A 23,784-nucleotide genomic window follows, 5' to 3' on the forward strand; every position below is an offset into this window, starting at 1 on the left:
AGCAGGAAGTCTGCTTCAGGATTCTCCCTCTCCCTCTGTCCCTCCCCCCACTTGCTCATTTTCTCTCTTTCACATACACACTCTAAAATAAATAAATAAATCTCGAAAAAAAAAGAATATGCTGACTTTACATCTGATTTATAAGAATGTAGTTTCCCTTAATAAAAATTGAGGTACAAGACCAAAAAAAAAAAAAAATAGTGTGGGAGATACTATGTGCAATGGAATAATGTCTAATTAGAAGATTGTAATGTTTGATACAAATGAAAACCCACTCGCTGTTAACCTGCTATGCTGATTTTTAGCCAAATGGCAACTATCTCAGCATATTAAATATTCCATTTTGTATAGCTGACCACATGCTTTAGTTATATGGCATTAAATTTAATGCTATGCATTTTTCTCTCAAATAGATTTAAGTCTTTCTCATAAGAGCAAAGATTTATTTCAATTGTTCAAACCAATGGGTTATAGTTATTTCCGTTTGTTTCATTATCAGGAGATTGAAGACCCACCAAAGGCATGGAGCAGCCAGCATGCATACTTACTTTGCTGGTATTTGGCTAGGAAGCCACCTCCTTGTTGACCTTCATCTGTCCTGAATTTTAAAAACACACTGTCTCCACTAGAACGGATGAGAGGCGGTTTTTCATTCCCACAAAGCTGACTTAGCAAATGAGAGCTGGTACTTGGGCCATCATACACCTTTAATGAAACATTTTAAATGTCAGATGATTGTGGCCATAAACATTATTTAAAGAACTCTAATGCTTAAGAAGTGGGAAAATACACGAAATACATGACATAACAAAAGAAGAGCCCTGAATCAAAATATCTTTAAAAATTATATTTAAATGTCTATAAACTTAGGTAGTGAACTTGGGCCATTTTAACCATAGCTGTGTATAGTCGTAAGGGTGTAAACCCAGGCTGAAATCTGAAGATTAAAAATGAAAGACTTTCATTTTCATTAAAAATGAAAGACTTTCATTTTCATTAAAAATGAAAGAAAAATAATATGTATTTTTGAGACCATAGCTATTTTCAGTAGTTCTCCCTGTTTTTGATTTCAGAGTTTATAATTTATGACATTCTAATACATTTTTTATTTAGATTTTTTTTAATGGACAAGGATGGATTGCTGCTACTTATAAAGTCCTACCTGGATGACTTTAATTATCTTCTCTAATTCACCAATATAGTCCTCTACATTGTTATTTTTTAAAGAATATTTAGAAATTACCCCTTTGGGAGATTTTAACCATATCTTAACAGCCCATATTCAATATATTTTAAATACTTAGTGTACCAATCCATTCAATAATACATGTCATACTTAAAAGGCTGTCATTTTCATCACATTTTCTGTTTTCTTTTGTTTGAAATTTTTATGTGGATATTTTGCTTAAGTGTTCCCCTTTCCTGAATTTCAAAGATGAAAATAAATGCATTGATGTGTGTGAGTGAGATGAGAGTAGTGAAAGGAACCACTGAACTTCATACATACAGCCAGATAATCTGACATGCAGTTTGGGTGATTCTCCAAGTGAAAGTCTTCAAATTCCAGTTCAAATGGGCTGCCGTGGCTGGATTTCAACCTCCAATAGCATTCGGAGCTGTGGTAGTAGGGCATCGGGTAGTTGGGAGAAGTGAACACGCCAGTGGGAGTCGTGAGATTGCCCCCACAACCTATAGGAGAAAGAGATAAGAGCATGGCAGTCTAAGAATCAAGAAACCAATCCGACTGGACTCTCCAAGAAAAGACAGCTCTTTGCCATTTACCTGTCAATGATCCATCCCAGTAAACTGAGAATCCAGGCCCTGAGCCAAGGAAGTCACTCTTAAATTGTAACCATAGTTTGTTACTGTGAGAGATGATTCTTGGAGGTGGATTTGAGCCACAGTATGTTCCCAGGGGTGGTGAACTTTCATAGCCTCCATCTCTGTGACAAAACACAGATGTGATCATTTATTGGTTATTGATAAAATTAATATAAACCGTATAAACATTTAATATTATTTGAACTTTGAGATTGCAAACAGATCAGTTTATGTCAGTCAACCTTTCTTAAGAATACTCTAAGTCACAATTTCAAGTTTTCAATTTTTCACTTTATTAAACAGTGAATAGCTTAATAAGGAACATCATTTTTGGTTCGTGGGACATTTTATATAACCAATTTCAAGCTGAGAGAAAGAGTTTAATCTTTTCCCTCTCAAACGAAGCGTCTGGCAAATGTGTCACAGAACACAGAGAGAATGAATAGTAGAAATTACATAGATAATATGTAATGGATAAAGAAACCATAATTATTAACAGTATAAACAAATGTTGCTTAATTTTACAGAGAAAACTAAAATACTTTCCTTCTAATTTGAATTTTTCAAAATTTAATGTCACATTTGACCTATTTAGCAAAATTTTGAAAATGATTCTTCCCCAAGAATTTTTGAGGGTCTTATATCTACTTTGTAATTTGTAGCTTTTTCAAGCCAAAAATAAATGGGGGGATTCACTCAATATTAAAATCTAATGATTATTGTAAATTAAGAAATTTATGTTATTTGGGCATGATATGATACAATTGTGATTTATTATTTTAGTATCTCACTTTACATCATAGAATAAAATTTATTGTAAAAAAATATAATATTCTAGGCTTTCGAAAGGCCAAATAAAAAATTTAACCAAATACACACCAAGCTGATTAGCCTGATTTAATTCAATGTAATGATCTGCGTAGATAGCAGTATATAAGCTAACTTACTTTTACTGCAAATATAACTTTAAAAACTCATTCTCTCTAAATAATAAAGAAGTAAAGAAAAAAATTCACAAGCCTAGACTTTTATTATTTGAACACAAAAAAATTTGTAAAAACTTTAAGGTTGTTATCTTACCATCATTTTTGTGATATAATTAGACCAAATGGATAATGTACAGCCTAAAATTTAAATTGATATTCCATAAAGAAAGTAGGTTTTCAATAATTGCAAGTATCTAATTTCAGAGTAGTAGTACATCTGTTTAATCTGTTCAAATAAAATCTGGAATTTATTTTCAAATATTCTCAATAAAATAATCACTTCAAAATAACCACTGAATCTTACGCAATTTTCCAGTTTTCTTCTGGCTCCACATGACAAGCTTTGTATCTTGCAAGAAAGAGCACAACAGAGGGCTTTACAGAGAATTTCCATGTGTTTTCCTTAACCTTTCCAGGAAAGATTATGAATGAAAACCAATAATGAAAAAGGTGATGAAATAAAGGTGCTTACCTGATTTCCACAAAATCTCCTATACAGTGTCCACCAATGGCCTCCTCCAAAGAGAAATTTGTGAAGTGCAATGCAATCTGTTGGCTGGTTTCCACCGTGATCCTATAAATGCATTTCAAATTGTTGGGGTAATTATCAGGGAAGTTTGGAGAAGTAAAAGTCCCAGACTCTTCTGTATAGTCTTCCATGCATGCTATGGAAAGAAATAGAGCATAAGATAGAAAAGAGAAAATATCATGCTACATTTATAAGACATTTAGTAATACATATTTCGTTAATTTATGCCAATGTCCTTGATTTTCAATAGGCCATTCTGGAATGTTAAAGAATGATTTCCTTTCAAAACAAAGATTTTGTTTTAATCTCAAAGGCAAAAATAATTATTAATAGTAAACCTAAGCTATGTAGCAGAAATTGTTACATATATCATAACTTTTTAGATCTTGGAGGTGTTATAATTTTTTCATCCATGCACATTACCCTGAACATTAAACATTAGGCTCAACCACGGAAATCACAGAGGGGTGCTAGAAATAATTCAGTTCTGTTCTCCTTTTTATAACCTTCCTTTAAAATGTTTTTCATCAAAGCATGCATTTATGAGAAATGACAAAGCAGGTAACTCAGCCACGTGAAGAATAGAAGGTGTCAGGAATCAGACTGATCTTGAATCAATGCCTAGCTCACACATTGACAAGCTATGCAACCTTGGGTAAATTACTTCACCTCTCTGAGCCTCATCTCCCAAATGGGGATGGTAACTATCTTTGACTATACATATAAGTGTTAGAGATAATGCAATTAAATGGCTTGGCACATGGTATGTGCTCAATAAATGGTAGTAATCATCATTATGTTTTAAAATAGTTCAGAAAAGTGTAGAAAAAGTAGAGCATAAATGATGAGGAATAAATTAGATCATTCACATAAAACATTAAGATAGTACTTGGAGGGGTGCCTTGGTGGCTCAGGCGGTTAAACATCCAACTCTTGATTTCGGTTCAGGTCATGATCTCAGGGCCATGGGATCGAGTCCCGCATCTAGCTTGCTGAAGATTCTCTCTCTCTCTCTCTTAAATAAATAAATCTTCAAAAAAAATAGTACTTGGACAATTTCATGTTGTAATTCAATTTTAACTGTTCTACTTTCAGAATTTTAACTTTACCTACTCAGTCCATTAAGCTCTATATTTACTAACCAACCCACTCAATCTCCTATGCCCTTCAAATCTGAGATATTTTCCAAAGAAAATCCAGTTTCAATGTATTTTTAATGTACCTTCAATTATATCTAGTAATAACATAAATCTAGGGTCCAGGAGTAGACACAGGCCTCCTACTAAAAAGTTTTGAGGGAGAATAAACTATTATACTTTATTATGGGTGAAAAAAAAAATGAGGATGTTTTTTGATGTGTAATTTCCCACTTGCTGCTGTATAATCATACTCAGAAGAGAAGAGCCACTGATATTTAGAGTACAGAGATGCATAGAAAATATTACAAGTTCTACTACCTATGTATAACCCTCAGAGTAACAGGCATTCATCAAATATTTGGCTTACTCTATTTTAAACAACAAGCCAGCAAGGCTTTACTTTATTGAAAAAAAATCATTTAACTTCAAATATGAATATTATATACTTTTCTACAGTCTGCCAAGAAATATTTCTTCAAGGATGAAGGAAGGAAGGAAGGAAGGAAGGAAGGAAGGAAGGAAGGATAGGAAAGGGCAGGAAGAAGGCAGGGTGGGGGGAGAGAGGGGCAGACAGAAGGGGGTTGTAGAAGTGGTCTATTAAGTATTTCATATCAGTAATGAGTATTACTAAGATAAAAATTCATGGATCAAATGGACGTTAAATGAAGGTTATGACCCCGTCTCCCTAAGCTGACAGAACTGGAAGACTCATTGACCACCCCCACATTCAGATAGATTTAGTCAGTCAATCAAATATCTAGAGCAAATCTGTTTATGTCATTTCCTTGCTTATCCACTCTACTCCCAGAAGGGAAATACAATTGTATTGAATATTTCTAACGCAACTTGCAATTAGTCTGCCGGAGAATGGTTTGTATAAGCGGGATCTCATGTAAAGGAACCAGTTCAACAAATATTTGAGAAATAATGATGACTTATTTCGCTGTACCTTGTCCATATGCAAGTGACTATTGTGGAACAATTGGTGGTTGTTTTTTAATCCCTACTGAGATTTTGATTTACTCATTAAGCTTCTTTTCTGGCACAAAGGTAAACATAGTCCCTTATGTATTCAAATGGTCCTCACGCTGTTCACTTTGAAATGCTTTCTCTAACAACTTCCCCTTCTACCCCAACACACCATTAAATAAACTCATACATCATTTAAGGTCAAAGTCAAACATCAGGGCGCCTGGGTGGCTCAGTCGTTAAGTATCTGCCTTCAGCTGCTTTCAACTCAGGTCATGATCCCAGGGTCCTGGGATCAAGCCCCACATCGGGCTCTCTGCTCAGCGGGAAGCCTGCTTCTCCCTCTCCCACTCCCCCCTGCTTGTGTTCCCTATCTCACTGTGTCTCTCTCTGTCAAATAAATAAATAAAGTATTAAAAGAAAAAAAAATCACTTCCTCTGTGCAACTTCTTCAGATCAAGCAGAGTTAATTTTGTTGCGCTCAATAAAACTTTATTCGAATAGCAATTTGAGCCCCCAAAATATGGTATTGTGATTGTTTTTATGGGAGTACATTTCCTCCACTATGTCTGGAAATATAAACAGGACCTTATTAATAATTGTTAACTGTCACTACATTATCTGGCCCAGATTACCTCTAATAAATATTTGTTAACAATTTATTACATAATGTATTGAAAACTGAGAGGGTCGGACAAGTATCTAATTTCTTCCCACTCTCTCTATCCCCATCCTATTAACCCCTCCACTTTTCTTACCTCATGTTCCTGCTCTCTCTCCTGAGGAAGTTGAGATTCTTTAATATTTTATCATGTTTATTCAATCTAAACTATAGAAATCTCTGCTTCCAGCCATGACAAATAATTAGCACTAAACTAGCCCCTCTCAATAACAACTATGAAACTGGACAAAATATATGAGGCACTGGGCAATGGGCAGTTCAAGATTGTGATCCTTGACAGACAGAAAATTCATGAGGTGGGACTCTATTTCCTTGGCTCTTTATGCATAATTTTCTGATTGCAGCCGTTTGCTGAAGTCCAAGTAGTAAATGACAGCTCTGTTGAGCTGAGGAAACAGGGATCTGAATTTAGGGATGTCAAAGGAGTTGGAACTACAGGAAAATGCTCCAGTAAGGAGTAACTATACAGAGAGGAGGACCAGCCATCTATGTAAAGTCCCCTATGTATTCTTGCCTGAGCCTGGGCTGGGCATACATGAGGTGAGTTCAAAAGGCATGCCAGAGAGCAGCTGCTACTAGGCTGGAAGCCAGAGGCCAGGAAATGCTGGGAGACTATGGAGTTCTCCCCCTCATCAGAATCCCCTCATTTACATGCCAAGAACCCACTTGAGAACCAGAAAGGCCACACCTTAGAAATGAAGACCATGACCAAGAGTAAGGCTTTTCTAGAGTTTCCCTACTAAAGTATAAGTCTTGAAAATACCTGCAGGAGCAATGAAACTTGGAGGTTGAGACCTACCTACTTAGAAGGGCTTAGGAAACACCTGGGGATGTTCACAAATATGCCTTAACAAATAAAAAATACAAATCTATACATGTACAAGGTAATCAGCTAAATATTGATCTGCCATAAAGCTTCAGAGAAAGGGAAGAAAAAGCAGAATCCCTACACATATCATTCACCATATCCAGTATAAAACTCAAAAACTGCTACTAATACAAATAAACAGAGAAATATAAATCATAGTCAAGAAAAAAATGTGACCTTGTGACTTAAAGATGGCCCAGATATTAGACTAGCAGACAAAAACTTTAATGCAACTACTAGAAATATGCTCAAAGACTTAAAGAAAAATATAGCCTCAATGGTAAATAAATAAAGAATTTTAGCAATACAAAGGAAACTATTAAAAGAATCATATGGAAATTCTATAACTTAAAAGTATACCAACTGACCTGAAACTAATATAATACTGCATGTTATCTCTACTGAAATAAAAAAAAAGTATACTAACTGAGATTTAAAAATTCATGGATGGGCTTAATAGAAACTTTGAGGTAGAAGAAAAAGGATCATTGAACTTGAAGGTGTATCAATAGAAATGATTTAATCTGAAGAAAAAAGAGGAAAAATGTGCAGAAAAATGAACAGATTCTCAAAACCTAGGAAAAAAATACCAAGTAGTCTAGCACACATATAATTGAAGATCCAGAAGGAGAAGATAATGAAAATAGGTAAAAAAGAAAAATATAGTGGCTAAAATTCTCCCAAATTTGGCTTAAAAAATCAAATTAGCTTCAAGGAGTTTAGTTAATCCTAGGCAAGATAAATAAAAGAAAATCACACTTGGGTACCTTAAACTATTGAAAAACAAATACAAGAAAAATAAAGGAGCTAGAGGAAAAATGACACATTATATACAGGAAAACCATGATATGAATAGGAGCTGATTCTAATTAGAAATAATGGAGGCAAGAAGAAAACGGAATACATTTTTAAGGTGTTGACAGAAAAAAAAAAAGTTCAATTATCCAGAAAAAGTTTCTCTTTTTTTTTAAGATTTATTTATTTGAGAGAGAGAGAGCATGAGTGGGAGTGGCAGCAGGAGAAGAAAAAAGAATCTCAAGCAGACCCAACGCTGAGCATGGAGCCCAACTAGGGGCTCCATCCCATGACCCTGAGATCATGACCTGAGCCAAAACCAAGAGTCAGAAGTTTAACCAACTGTGCCATCCAGGTACCACCAGAAAAAGTTTTTCAAAATGAGAGTGCAAGAAGGACATTTTTAGACAAACAGAAGCTGAGAGGTTCATCACTAGAAGACCTATACTACATGAAAAACTAGCAATGTCTGTCATGCCAAAGACAAATTACACCAAACAGAAACATGCATTTGAAGAAAACCAGAAATGGTAAACAATTGGATAAATATAAAGATTGCTTTTCTTCTCATTATTTCTTTAAAAGACAACTAATCATTTAAAGCAAAAATAATAGTAAGGTGGAGTTTATAATAAAGTAGAATTAAAAGATACAATTAAAGTAGCATAAAGAAGAGGCAGACAGAATTATATACTGTTGTGAGGTTATTACATTTGTGAAGTGAGAAGTGTATGAAATATAGTGTCAGCTATAAAATATAAGGTGTGAAGTGTAAAGTAGTGGCATATTAACTCTAAGCAGACTTACTGATAAGCTAAGAAAGCATTTTGTTATCCCTTGAGCAAATACACAAAAAAGAGGTACAATTAAAAAGTCAATGAGAGGGGCACCTGGGTGGCTTGGTCGGTTAAGCATCAGACTCTTGATTTTAGCTCAGGTCATGATCTCAGGGTCAAGAGATGGAGATCCATGTCAGGCTCCATGCTCAGAGAGGAGTTTGCTTGAGATTCTCTCTCCTCTCCCTCTGCCCCTCCCCCTGTTCATGCTCTAAATAAATAAATAAATAAATAAAATCTTTATTTAAAAAGTCAATGAAAGCAATAAAATGGAGTATTAAAAATATGCTGTAAGCTGAAAAGAGTTTTCAATTAGCAATAATCGCGCCTCGGATAAACTTCATTGGCTACGATACTGCCACTGCGCAAAGCTCTGTAAGCTGAAAAGAATACAGTAGCAAAAGAAGGGCATCTATGAAAAACCCAAAGCTAACATGACACTTAAGTAATAAAGGATTAAATGATTTCCTGTTAAGATTAAGAACAAGGCCAATATGTTCAATTTCATCTTTTCTATTCAACATAATACAGAAGTCGCTCACCATTGTAATAAGGCAGAGAGAGAGAGAGAGACTGGAAAGGAAAAAATATAGCTGTTCTTATTGACAGATATGCTCATCTATGTTGAATATACTAAGTAATCTACTAAAAAGTTACTAGAATAACTGAGTTTAACAAAGTTACAGGATACAAGGTAAATATACAAAAACCAATTTAACTTGCAAATATGAGCCAAACAACTGAAAAATGAAATATAAATATCATTTATAATAGTATAAAAACATAAAGCACTTAATAAGTTTAATGGAAATGTGTAAAAACTCTATAGTGAAAACTTTAAAACATTGCTGAAAGAAATTTTAAAATATTTGAATAAATGGAGAAGTAAAATATGTTTATGGATTGGCAGACTCAATTTAAGATGCCCTTTGACACCGCATTGATCTATAAATTCAATATATTCTCCATCAAATTCCCAATAAGTTTTGTTTGGATTTGGTTTGGTGTGGTTTTTTAAGTAAAAATTGAAAAGCTGATTCTAAAAGATACATAGAAATGTAAAGGATCTAGGATAACCAAAACAACTTTGAAAAATCTGGAGGACTTATATTTCCTGATATTAAGATACACTATACAATTACATAATATTGTACTATAGTGTCCTATGGGATAGAACAGAGATTCCAGAAGCGGACCCAAACATGCATGGGCAATCGATTTGCAACAAGAATGTAAAGGCAATTCAGTGAAAAAAGGAGAACCTTCACAACAAATAGTGTTTGAACAATTAAATACCATTTGTTAACTTGGACACATAATTCACATCTGATATAGAAAAATTAGCTCAAATGGATCATAAGCATAAATGTGAAACTTCGAACTATAAAACTCGTAGAAGAATGCACAGGAAAAAATCCTCACAACTTTAGCAGGCACAGATTTCTTAGACAATATACAAAAAACACCAATCAGAAAAGGAAAAAAGGACATATTATACTTCTGCCCTTCAAACAATACCGTTAAGGGAAGGAAAAAAAAAAAAAAAAGGCTAGCTTCACACAAAGAGAAAATATTTGCAATGCATTTATCTGACAAGGGACATACTTGTTTCCAGAATATATAACTTAAGACAATAATAAGACAAATTACACAAATAAAAATGAACCAAATGATTTAATGGGCACCTCATAAAGGAAGATGTATAAATGGTCAATACGCATGTGAAAAGGTCCTCAGCAAGAAGATGTATAAATGGTCAATAAGCATGTGAAAAGGTCCTCAGCACTATTAGTCATCACAGACATGCGAATTAAAACAACAATGAGGCACTACTACACAGCTACTAGAAGCTAAACATGAAAGATTGGCAATACCAAGTGTTGACAAAGATGTGGAGAGAGGGTAATTCTCCTTCAATGCAGGGGAGAATATAAAATGGTATAATCACTTTGGAAAAAAAGCCTGGCAGTTTTTCATAAAATGAAACATAGAATTACCATATGACCCAGAAATTCTGTTGCTGTTTTTTTTTTTAAAAGATTTTATTTATTTATTTGAGAGAGAGAGAGAGAGAGAGCATGAGAGGGGGAGGGTCAGAGGGAGAAGCAGACTCCCGCCGAGCAGGGAGCCCGATGCAGGACTCGAACCCGGGACTCCAGGATCATGACCCGAGCCGAAGGCAGTCGCTCAACCAACTGAGCCACCCAGGCGCCCCATGACCCAGAAATTCTACTTTTAGGTATTTATCAAAGAGAACTGATGACCCAAGTCCACAAAAAACTATACATCAATGTTCACAGCAGCTGTTTTTCATAATAGCTAAGAACTGGAAACAATCCAACTATCCAAAAATAGGTGAATGGATAACCAAATTATGATATAGCCATACAATGGAAGGCAATTCAGCAATTAAACAAAAAGAACTACTTATAAGTAGAACAATATGAACAAATTTCAGAAGCATTATGATAAATGAAAGAAGCCAGATATAAAAGGGTATATACTGCGTGCTCCCACTCATATTTGTTTTCTGAACAGAAAAAAACTAATTCATAGTGATAAGAACCGGCTCTGCAGTTGTTGAGATGGAGGATGTAGAAGGATCGATCAAAAGGACACTAGGATACTTTCTGGGATGATAAAATTGTTCTATATCTTGAATGGAGAAGTGATTACATGCATACACATATTTGTTGAAACTACAGGTGAATTTTACTTTATGAAATTATGAAATAAAAATCTCTGTTATATTAAAAGTTTGAAGGTTCCATGCAAAGACAGGTTGAGTTCTCTAAAGTAAAGCCAATAAATAATTCAGCTATCTAATAAATAATAAATAAAACTAAAATAGAGAAATAAAAAATATTTTGAAGGTACATCTGCTATAAATATTAAATAGAATATTTAATATTAAAATTTGTAGTTTTATGAGATTCACATGTCTGATTTTGTGGAGAGAAAAACAGTGGTTTTCTGAACTTACTGCATCTATTTCTGGAGAGGTTAGTAACTCCTCTTATCTAACACTGAAGTCTGTAGAAAGTTTATGTTCTCTTCCCTTCACAGTATAAATGGCTCTTTTGAGAATAATATTAATACTGAGACATATTAATGCTAGGCTTTAGTTTTCTCTTCTGCTTTGCAATAAAGCACAAATAATTAAAATTGGATATAATTCCACAAAAGGAAATTCATGTGTTGTTATACATATACATATACATAAACATATACAAAATGTAACATAAAAATGCCTTTTCTTTCTTTCTTTTTTTTTTTTTTTAGAGAGAGAGAGTGCTGCGCATGCATGTGATCTTGCATGCAGGGTGGGGGGCTTGAGGGGGAAAGGGATGAGAGAGAGGGAGAGAGAATTGCAAGCAGCCTCCACATTCAGCATGGAGCCCAATGGGGGGCTCAATCTCATGACCCTGAGATCATGACCTGAGCTGAAATCAAGAGTCAGATGCTTCAGTGACTGAGCCACTCAGGTGCCCCTAAAAATGCCTTTTCTTTGTATCTTATCTTGCTAAAGGAAAACTCAGATCCAATGGCAGTTTGCTTTTTATGATGGTCTAACATTTACAAAGAGAAGGAGAAAAATACATTTCTTCCATCCATTATATTCAGCTGAACTAGCAAAGGAAAAGCACCTCTCTGAAGATCAAAAACAACTATTAGCACGCCTCACATCTCTCTCTTTCTGACCAACCCCAACAACAACCAAAAAAAGTAAAGAAAGGAAAGAGAAAATACACAAATGTCCTCTGTGAACCCTTACAAAATCACAAAGCTCTATTTTTCTAAAAACATCTCTCCCTCCACTAAGCATTTCAAATAAGTTTTAATAACGTAGCATAGAGTTCGTTATCAAAAAGGAAAATCTAAAACATAGATAATCCTTAATCCACAAAGCAGTGATGACATCAGTCCCATATGATCTGGGAGACAGGAAGAGGATGAACTGATCCACAGAAGACTGTGTCACCTTGTGAGATCACGGGTAGATCATGGGTAACTGCTCCACCACCTCCCTGCTTTGCCATTTGTGATAACCTATGTGATTATCCAATTACATTAGGGATCAATCCATAGGTGGTGCTTTCTGATTTCATTTATGAAACTTCCATGTCTGTATAAATCCATATGATCTCAGACTTCCTGAAAATGTACTGAATAGTCAACCCAGGAACCATCACCTGCTTCAGCTGGCATATTTGGTTAACATTCTTCAAAGGGAAGACTTCAGAGAAGATAAAATTTCAGCTTCAGTTTCTCTTTTAGGAAAAAAGAACCTTCCTTAACCAAAATCTAACATTTTGCCACAATTCGCTGCTAGGCAGTCACAGCCATGGCTTTTTCTTTCCCCTCACAGGTGACTAATTGAATATGAATATAAGCTAACTTACCAACGCAGCTATTGTGAAATTGTACTTGGACCTCAGTAATTCCATTTTAAACCTGGAATAGTCATGGTGGGTTACAGCTATTATGTAATTTTCACATAGAATGTCTCATTTAATCTTCCCCAACTATGTGAAACAGCCACGTGTCACAATGTCCACTTTTTAGAGAGGTATAGATGAGGGATCTCAGACTCCTGGAGGTTAAGTTCTGAGCATCACTTAGTTCAGACATGACAAAGATAAAATTCAAACTCAAGTCCTCGCTTTTCCAAATCCTGTGCTTTTTAACAATCCCTGGTTCTTCCATGCAGGGAATGTCAATTCAGAAATGAAGGTGAGCAGAAGACTAGGAATATCACAAATGTTGCATTCAGCACCTTCATTCTAAGGATGAAGAAATGTAATAAATTAAATAGGATAAATCTACTGAGCTGTGAAGTGGTAGGATACCCATATATACAAAAATAGGAAAACATACTGACCAATGAGAAAGTGAATCTTTAAAAGATCAGTAGACTAACCAAAAACCTTTCCCAGAAGGAAAATATCTGAATATCTCATAGCAGAAAATATAGAGTTCAAAGTGGATGAAAAGAATGAAGGAGCTTGGTACTTCTCCAAGGTAGTGTCAGGGCTGGCCTACAAACCAAAACTTGTGACTTAGCCATCAGCCTTTCGGTAGCATGGAAAGTACTTTCCAGCATGACCAGTTAAAGTCTAATTCCCCATTACACCTCACTTGTAATTCTATAGCAATTTATGTGCTAAGACTTAACTTCCAGAATCTCTGAGGAACTGCGAAGTTTTATTAGAACCATTTGAATTGGTGAAAACCCACCCTAGACATATTTGAATCTGAATTTCTGGGTGGGGACCTGATACCTGAATTTGTAACAAGAAAATCCCACCCCAAGTTTCTTATAAACACTAGAGTTTGAGAACACTGCTCTCCCGGACTGAAGTTTGAAAATAGAAACAGTATTCCCTATTCATTTCTTCTAAAGAAACCCTCTTTTGCCCTTTTGGTAATCACTTAACTTCTCACTCTTAGATGCCTCTTCTGGGATCATTCCAGGGTAACTGATGAAATACAGACTATGGGGTCTGCACAACCCCCACACCTCTATGGGGTAGGTGGGAACTCTGAACTGGGAATGGGGAGGTTGGGAAAGCCCACTGCCACCCACTTTTAACCCTATATTGATGTGAGTCTGACACTTCCTTACCATTTCCCCAGACAACTATAAAGCGCCCTCCCCTTTTTTGCAGAAAATAGGGGAAAGTTCCCTACAGTCCTTCTATACTCTCAGAGTTGAATGTTACCAGCTACACCAAGTACATTTAATCTGGAGCATTTCTAAGAGCTCACCTGGACAGGATGAAACAAATAGATTAGATGTTGGGACTGGATTGTTTTGGTTTAGCTTCTAAACCGACTAGCTGTGCATTCTTGAGAGGAAAATTCAATGGTGGTCTTCACTTTTCCTCATTAAAAAAGTAATTAAACTGGATTTGTGTTTTGAACTTTCTGACACACCACAAAAATACATTTACATCAATCATGCACACACATGAATATTGCAAACAGGTTTCATGAGGTGACATCAAACTTTGTATGATAAACTGATACTTTCTATTCTATTCTTTTTTCTGTTCCATACTTTGAACAAATGCAGATAGCAACCTAGTAAGTTGCTAGGTTGACCTTACTAATGAGGCATGAATGTTGCAATGTTTGAAAAACATTGGACTAAGCGTTATATGGGTTTTCGTCTAATAGTAAAATAGAAAGGCATTATTTCTTTATTTCTCTATTCTTTCTTATGCCTTTAAAGTCTCCTCTTGGTAAGATTATTTTAATACATATGCAGGAGATGCTAATAGAATATAAAATTACAATTTAAAATAGTAAAGTTAGTTAGCTAATCAACTATATTCTTTTGAAATTCAAATATTTTGTACTGTAAATAAGCAAACATGTAAAACCTAGTTTCATAATGTTACTAAAAAATTCTTCAGAATTTCTACCCAGAAACATTTTACTGGTTAGTTTTTTGTTTCTATTTCCCTAGGCACATCTGGACGCAGGGAGAAAGAGATGAAGGAGGGAGTCAAGTAACGACCAGAAACTGATCTCTTTCCTTCCAAACACATACTTAGGAGCTGACATCATAACCCTACGGCATGAAATACAGATGGAGAAGTAACTGGATTCAAGTCAGGAAATTTAACCTTTATCAGATAAAGACAGGAAAGACTTCAGCAGAGAAACTCACACCTGCTGTGAACTAGAAATCACCAACCGAATATTGTCATTATTGCTCTGAAAATAACTTCTGCTAGAGGAATAAAATAGGATGAGGGCCAATGATTAAGCTTCCACTGGGGCTTTTTCCTGAGACTGTTTTCTGTGGAAAATACAAAAAATAAGGTGACATCTGAAAACAAAGCATCTCACACCTTCTATTTCCAGGTAGGCAGCCCCCTAGGACTCAGACTGCCTGGAGGGTTAGCCCACTGGCTGGCAGTTGCCTGCACAACCCCCACATCAGTCCCTCCCTGAACAGTCCTGCAAAGCCACCCTCAACAATTCATGACAGCCAATTCACTCACGTCCTGCCCAATGGGAAACTGAGACAGGCTCCAAAACGGTAATTTGAGTGTGCCATATGGCTTCCTGGGTCCGTCATCTGATTGCTGGTTAGAATATCTATTAGTCAGACTGATGAGTTCACCCAGCAAAGGGCAGGAGCACAGTAGTCAGCCAGGCTTGGCCAAAGACAGAAAGTGAACACTCCCTTGTCTGTGATTTCAGCCCTGTCTGGACCAGACAGAAGCCAAAGTAATGATTACCACCCAGGGAGGCAGATCAGGCAGATCGAAGAGTCGGAGTTTGCCATCTCAGGGTTCCCTTCTCTTTTTGTCAAATATCTTTTCTTGTGTTATCTTTCTTTTTATTTATTTATTTATTTGAGGGGAGAGAGAGAGAGAGAGAGCACACGAACGAGCAGGAGAAGGGACAGAGGGAGAAGCAGACTCCCCACTGAGCAGGGAGCCTGATGTGGGGCTCGATCCCAGGACCCTGAGATCATGACCTGAGCCGAAGGCAGATGCTTAACCGCCTGAGCCCCCCAGGTGTCCTGTGTTGCCTTTCTTTATCAGCTTCTTTTTCTCTCCAGTTTGCTTCTTTCCTTTCCTCATCTTTCTTTTATTTTACCTGTACTTTATCTTTCTGAAAACCTTCTTTTAAAATTAAAATTTAACTTTAATATCCTTTCTGCCAGATTATTTGGGTTGCTCTTGGTTCTTACTGCACTTGCTATTGCCTTATAAGCTAGTGTGGTATTAGTGGGGCTGCTTTAGTCATTACAGAGCTATGTCTTACTTTGCACATTGTTACAAAGATTTCCATAATATTTTCAGCAGGCCCCACCAGCATGTATGTTATCTAAGACACAGCCAGTTTATTCATGTAGCAAATTAAACTTGTGTTCATAGTTGATTAGAGCCAGAAGACATCTCAAAGATTATCAAATCCAATTCCTTAATTTTACAAATGAGAAAACTGTGGCCCAAAGAGTTCAAGTGACTCGCTTCAAATCCTAACCTAATATTCAGTGTGGTTTGGGCCAAATATATGAGGCAGATAAAACTACAGAAGTATGGAAAATTGTGTGCACACTGTAATTTCTTAAAAAGCCAATTTTGGTCATTGGATGTTAAACACCTGGACAAAGTCCAGTGAATACTTCAGCTGTTTAACATAAACTATTGTAATTGCTGGGGATTCAATTTCCCATGTGCTTGAGCTGGATAATAAACTGTCTCCTGGAATGGGGCCCTCAGGAGAGAAAAGTGCATGAATCACTCACACTCAGGATTCTGGAGAAATCTAAAGCCATACTACCCAAACACAGAACTTAAACTGCCAGAAAACAGCAGTTTTGCATAAAATAAAGTATAGTGGCCGGGTACTCAGAGAAGAAATAAATGAGAAACTGGAAAGGGATTCTGAGTGGAAGTTTTTAATAAATTAATTATAATATTATATAAATTATTTATTTATTTATTTATGGAGTGGGGGCTTTAAAAGATAAGCATCTAGGGAATCTTTCTCTAATTTCTTAAAATTAGTATTCAGTCTCATAAGTAACTTTTTATTTTGATAGAATTTTAAATTTGAAAAGTTGTAAGAACTAGCTCCCAAATTCTTTTTACCTAGATTTACTACTTATTTGTATTTTGCCCTCATTGCTTTATCTCTGTCTCTTTTTCTAACTTACTCATTCACTTATTATCTGAACCAAGTGAGAATATTTTAGAGACATGGCATGTCTTTACCCCTAAAAATATCAATGTATCATTCCTAAGAATAAAAACATTCTCTTACAGAACACTTACAATTATGTTAATTAGAAAATTTAACATTGATACCATACTGTAGTCTAATTATTATTTTTAATAAGGAAGGCACTGAAGTCACTATACTCTTTTCTAAATTAGCTTTCATTATGTGCCACGGGTTTAGGGATGAAGTATTCCCATAGTACTATTTTGTAATGGAGTGAGTGAAACCAAGTATACAATGTTGTTCTGTTACCTGATGATGCATCAATTGCTTCATAGTTTATTAAAAAGCCTTCATAAGCAATGTCAGAGTCAGCCACAAATATAAGCATTAATGAGTTGGTACTACTGGTAAGAGAGGGCGGGATTGATTTTCCACAGTATCTGTTTGAAACCAAGAAAGAACACAGATATAAAAACTTTTAGTATACTTGAAATGATGTACCAAAAATTAGGACATGTAAAGATAAAAATAAAAAATAATACCCCCTATTAACCTTTAAAAACAAATATATTTCAAGCACAAAACATTTACAAAGTTGCTGAAGATCATCCTATTCATGGTTACTTCCCTGAAATGGTTATATGTGTGTACCTAGCTGTGTGGCTTTTCATGCATAAGAAGTTTAATCAAACAAGAAATTGCAAGCTATACTAAGTCACTGTATAGCATATTAATGAACTTATTAATAAAAGCGTGTAAACTTACACAATAAAGGGAAAGCATATACCATAAACTCATAGAGCACAAACTCTAGAGTCAACTCCATCACTTGGAGGCATTATGACTTTATATTTTTAAAATATTTTATTTATTTACTTATTTGACACAGAGAGAGCACAAGCAGGGGGAGCAGCAGAGGGAGAGGGAGAAGCAGGCTCCCCACTGAGCAGAGAGCCCAATGTGGGGCTCGATCCCAGGACCCTGGGATCATGACCTGAGCTGAAGGCAGATGTTTAACCGACTGAGCCACCCAGGCACTCTGGAGGCATTATGACTTTAAGCAGATCACTCAACCTTGATGCCTCAGTTTTCCCATCTCTAAAATGGGTATCATGATAGCACTGACTTCATAGAGTTGTTTTGAGAATTTTATGAGTTCCTATACTGTGTATAAGAGGCTGAGAACAGTGCCTAGAATAGGGAGCCTTATAGAGATGGACTCTATTATCTTTAAACAGCTGGCCTATGCAGAAGTAAAAGTTTGGTTACCAAGCCATGTTAAATTTTTGCTAAATAGAACTAATTTTACTCAGAAGAAGAAAGTTTTAAAAATAAAAGATTAGGAGTAAGAGAAAAAATAAAGAGGGAGAATAATACTAGGAGATGAAATAAAGTTAAGAAAATAATGAATAAAGGGAAAATGTTTAAAATGGATAAAAAAAGAAAATGAAATTAAGAAGAAATAAAAAAGAAATCAAGAGATTTCCATTTCCAACAAAGATGTAATAACAGGGGCTGGATATAACCTTTCACCTGAAACAACTGAAAATCTGGTCTGGACAAAAAGATATAAATCAGTGGATCTCAAGATACTGGATATCAAGCAATGAAGGACAATGATTCTTAAGAGACAATAAATAAGTGAGTTTGAAAGCAAAACCAGAAATGATCAAGCTGTTTCCAAGAACTTTAATGCATTTCTAAAACAAAGTTCAACATATGTGGAATTTAAGAAACAAATGAGCAAAGGAGAAGAGAGAGAGAGAGGGAGAGAGACAAACCAAGAAACAGATTCTTAATTATAACAAACAAACTGATGATTACCAGAAGGGAGGGGGAGCAGGTGGATGTATTAAACAGGTGATGGGAATTAAGAAGTGCACTTGTGATGAGCACCGGGTGTTATATGGAAGGGTTGAATCACTATACTGTACAACTGAAACTAATATTACACTGTATCTTTACTAACCGGAAATTAAATTTAAAAAAACCCACAAAGCTCAAAAACACATACAGAAATGCAGTAATGTCCACTGCACAAAAACACAAAATTGAAAATGTCTGGCATCCTATCAAATATTACCAGGCATGAAAAGGAGGAAAGTAGAACCCATAATGAGAAGAAAAACTGATCAATCAGAACACACCAAGAAATGACACAGATGACTGAATTAGCAGATAAAAACATTAAAACAGTCATAACTGTATCCCAGAGATTTAAGAAGCTAAAGGAAAAAATTAATGTGCAAAGTAGAGACATGGAAGATATAAAAGATGATTCAAATTGAACTTCCAGAAATGAAAACTATAATATCTAAGATGAAAAATACACTTGGTAGGATTTATAGCAGAATAGACATTGCAGAAAAAAAGATTAGTGCACTCAAATACACAGCAATAGAAACTTTCCAAAATGAAACACACAGAGAACAAAAAACTCAAAATCAAATGAGCAGAGTTCTTCAGTGAGCTGTGGGACAATATCAAATGGCCTAAGATACTTGTAATCAGAGTCCCCAAAGGGGAGAAGAGACAGATAAATTATTCCAAGAAATAACGACCAAAAAATTTTCAATTTGATGAAACTATAAACCCTCAGATCCAAGAAGCTCAACAACACCAACAAAAAATTATGCTAAGAAAAGCCAGACAAAAAAAGAGTACATACAATATAATCCCATTTTTATACAATTCTAGAATATACAAATTAATTTACAGTGATAGAAAAGGTTGGTGGTTTCCTGGGGATGGGGATGAGGGACAGAAGTGAGGAATTATAGGAGTAATAGACATGTACATTATCTTGATTTTGGTAATGCTTTCATGGGTATACACATATGTCAAAACTTAATTACTGAAGACCAATTTCTACTGATGTAGAAATGGTCATTGAGGAGTGGGTTGATCTCAACTGGTTTTTATAACACAACATGATAGATTTTAACATCCTTCACTGCAGTAGGAAAGCAAGAAAGCAGGAAGTATTTTTTAGTTAAAATACATATATATATTTTTACCTCCCAAGAGATGTCTCAGAACCAGTGTCATAAACTTCCAAATAGTCACTTGTGCAATTGTAATGAAACTCCAGATGAAATACCCTGAATATCAGATGAATCAGGTGGCCAGGTTGGACTAATATATGCCAGGTACAATTGATGCCATGAGGGTAGATATTTGGATGGCCAGGACTTTGAATGATTCCTGTTGACTCTGTCAGAATTTTTCCACATGCTGTTGAAATAAAAATAATAATCATTCTTAGAATAACTAACCAACAAGCTACCTGGAATTCAAAATAAAATAATCTGATCATAACCTCTTAGAAGCTGAAAAAGAAACATGTTCCTCATATGCCACTTAAGAAAACCTAGTTTTCCTCTTATTAATAGAAATCAGTTAACTATTGATATATACTGATTAGGAAATATATTTTTTCTTTGCCTTTGAATGTACTTTAAAATTTTTATAATGTCGATAACTACACATCTACAGTATAGATGAATTTTCTATAATAATTTATTTCTGCTGTTTACTTTTTCGGCCCAAATGCAAAGCAGGAGAAAATGTCAGTATCTTACCCAAGTCTGCAGAACTGAATTTAGCCATGAAACCACGATTTTCAGTAGAAGAACTTTTCACAAATATGACATAAAGAAAATTGTACACAGATGTTATAAATGAAGGTATGTCTGTGCCACAATATTTCTTATTTTCAGGAGAACCCAAAATGGAACTGCTACCAATCTAAGTAAAAAAAAAATTTTTTTTAAGTATATTCAAGTTTATTTTGTTAGATATTATTTTGGAAAACTGCTTTTGTTTAATTTAAATTCAATTAATTAACATATAATGTATTGTTTGTTTCAGGGGTACAGGTCTGTGATTCATCTGTCTTATATAATACCCAGTGCAACTGTTCTTAAGAATAATTATTTCTTAAAGATTTTATTAATGTCATAAAAATAAATTTTAGTCACCCCTAAAGAAACTCCATACCTATTAGCAGTTATTCCCCATTTCCCTCAAACCCCAGGCTCAGATTATCCACGCTGGACATTCAAATAAATAAAATCACACACTATATGGTCTTGTGGGACTAGCTGCTTTCATTTAACCTGTTTTCAAAATTCATCCATGTAACATGTGTCGTTTCTTCATTCCTTTTTAATGCCATATAATATTCCACTGTATGGATATACCACTTTTTAATAATCCATTCATCAGTTGATGGATATTTATATTGTTTCTACTTTTTGGCTACCAAGAATAATGATTGTAGTCATTTATGTACAAATTTTTGTGTGGACACATATTTTCATTTCCTTTGGACATACACATAGGAATGGAATTGCTGGGTCAAATGACAAATGGTAATCGTTGGATCAAATGTTTAACTTCTTGTGGAATTTGCAACTGTGTTCTGAAGTGGCTGTACCATTTTATATGCTCACTAGCAGTGTATAAGTGTAAGAAGTTTCCAATTTTTCTATGTCCTTGCCAACACTTGCTATGTTGTGACTTCTGAATTATAGCCATCCCAGTGCTTGTGAAGCAGTATCTCATTATGGTTTGATTTGTATTCTCTGAAGATTAGTGATATTCATCATCTTTTCATGTGCTTATTGGCTATTTGTGTATATCCTTTGAGGAAATATGTATTTAGATTCTTTGCCCACTTTAAAAATTAGATTGTTTTTAATTTTGATGAAGTCCAATTTTCTATTTTTTCTTTTGTTGTTTTGCTCCTTGTGTCATATCTAGGAAGGCTTTGCCTAACCTAGGTCACAAATGCTCCTATGTTTCCTTCTAAAAGTTTCACTGTTTCAGCTCCCACTCTTAGGTCTATGATCCATTTTTAATTAATTTCTGTGTGTGGTGTAAGGAAAGGGCCTACTTTCACAATTTTGCACAATTTTCCCTTCTATTCCTAGTTTGTTGAGTGTTTTTATCATGAAAAGACGTTGGATTTTGGCAAAATGCTTTTTCTACGTCTATTGAGGTAATCATGTGGGAGATTTTTTTCCTTTATTTTATTTTACTATTTTTTTTCATCCAATGTTTTAATGGGGAAAATTATATTTATACCCACCAAATTCAATTTTTGGCAAAATGATTTCAGAAAAAATAAGAAATTATATGTTATAAATACAATTGGTGAAATCATGTGTAGAGATTTTGAAAATCTTTTTTTCCTTTTTTTAATTTTTATTTATTAATTTTTATTTTATGTTAGTTACTATACAGTACATCATTAGTTTTCTATGTAGTGTTCCATGATTCATAGTTTGCGGACAACACCCAGTGCTCCATGCAATAGTGCCCTCCTTAATATCCATCACCAGGCTAACCCATACCCCCACCCCCCTCCCCTCTAAAACCCTCAGTTTGTTTCCCAGAGTCCATAGTCTCTCATGGTCCGTCTCCCCCTCTGATTCCCCCCTCCCTTTCATTTTTTCCTTCCTTCTCCTAATGTCCTCCATGCTATTCCTTATGTTCCACAAATAAGTGAAACAATATGATAATTGACTTTCTCTGCTTGACTTATTTCACTTAGCATATTCTCCTCCAGTCCCATCCATGTTGATGCAAAAGTTGGGTATTCATCCTTTCTGATGGCTGAGTAATATTCCATTGTATATATGGACCACATCTTCTTTTTTTTTTTTTTTTGGACCACATCTTCTTTATCCATTCGTCTGTTGAAGGGCATCTCAGCTCTTTCCACAGTTTGACTATTGTGGATATTGCTGCTATGAACATTGGGGTGCATGTGGCCCTTCTTTTCACTACATCTGTATCGTTGGGGTAAATGCCCAGTTGTGCAATTGCTGGGTCATAGGGTAGCTCTATTTTTAACTTTTTGAGGAACCTCCACACTGTTTTCCAAAGTGGTTGTACCAACCTGCATTCCCACCAACAGTGTAAGAGGGTTCCCCTTTCTCCACAACCTCTCCAACATTTGTTGTTTCTTGCCTTGTCAATTTTTGCCATTCTAACTGGTGTAAGGTGGTATCTCAATGTGGTTTTGATTTGAATTTCCCTGATGGCTAATGAGGATGATCATTTTTTCACGTGTCTGTTAGCTATTTGTATGTCTTCTTTGGAGAAGTGTCTGTTCATGTCTTCTGCCCATTTTTTGACTTGATTATTTGTTTTTTGGGTGTTGAGTTTGAGAAGTTCTTTATAGATCTTGGATACCGGCCCTTTTTCTGTAGTGTCATTTGCAAATATCTTCTCCCATTCCATGGGTTGCCTCTTTGTTTTATTGACTGTTTCCTTTGTTGTGCCAAGCTTTTTATTTTGATGAAGTCCCAAAAGTTCATTTTCGCTTTTGTTTCCCTTGCCTTTGGAGACATGTCTTGAAAGAAGTTGTTGTGGCTGATGTCAAAGAGGTTACTGCCTATGTTCTCCTCTAGGATTTTGATGGATTCCTGTCTCACATTGAGGTCTTTCATCCATTTAGAG

General features: G+C 35.3%; 1 protein-coding gene and 1 non-coding gene across 2 annotated transcripts in view; both read right to left on the reverse strand.

Annotated features, from left to right (window-relative positions):
- The window catches only part of CUBN (cubilin), a 264,380-nt gene that overhangs the window by 188,068 nt on the left and 52,528 nt on the right, over positions 1 to 23,784 (reverse strand). The window contains exons 20-26 of the mRNA XM_032425570.1: positions 20,898 to 21,063; positions 20,334 to 20,550; positions 17,626 to 17,756; positions 3,280 to 3,472; positions 1,783 to 1,943; positions 1,508 to 1,689; positions 549 to 705 (exon numbers count right to left, since the gene is read on the reverse strand). Coding sequence (XP_032281461.1) covers positions 549 to 705; positions 1,508 to 1,689; positions 1,783 to 1,943; positions 3,280 to 3,472; positions 17,626 to 17,756; positions 20,334 to 20,550; positions 20,898 to 21,063 — 1,207 coding nt within the window. The remainder of the gene's footprint in view (positions 1 to 548; positions 706 to 1,507; positions 1,690 to 1,782; positions 1,944 to 3,279; positions 3,473 to 17,625; positions 17,757 to 20,333; positions 20,551 to 20,897; positions 21,064 to 23,784) is intronic.
- On the reverse strand, positions 8,864 to 8,998 carry LOC116645715. Its single transcript, XR_004302014.1, has one exon. It is a non-coding gene; the product is annotated as a U4 spliceosomal RNA (small nuclear RNA).

Source organism: Phoca vitulina, unplaced genomic scaffold, assembly GCF_004348235.1.
Source record: "Phoca vitulina isolate PV1807 unplaced genomic scaffold, GSC_HSeal_1.0 scaffold33, whole genome shotgun sequence".
Classification (NCBI taxonomy): domain Eukaryota; kingdom Metazoa; phylum Chordata; class Mammalia; order Carnivora; family Phocidae; genus Phoca; species Phoca vitulina.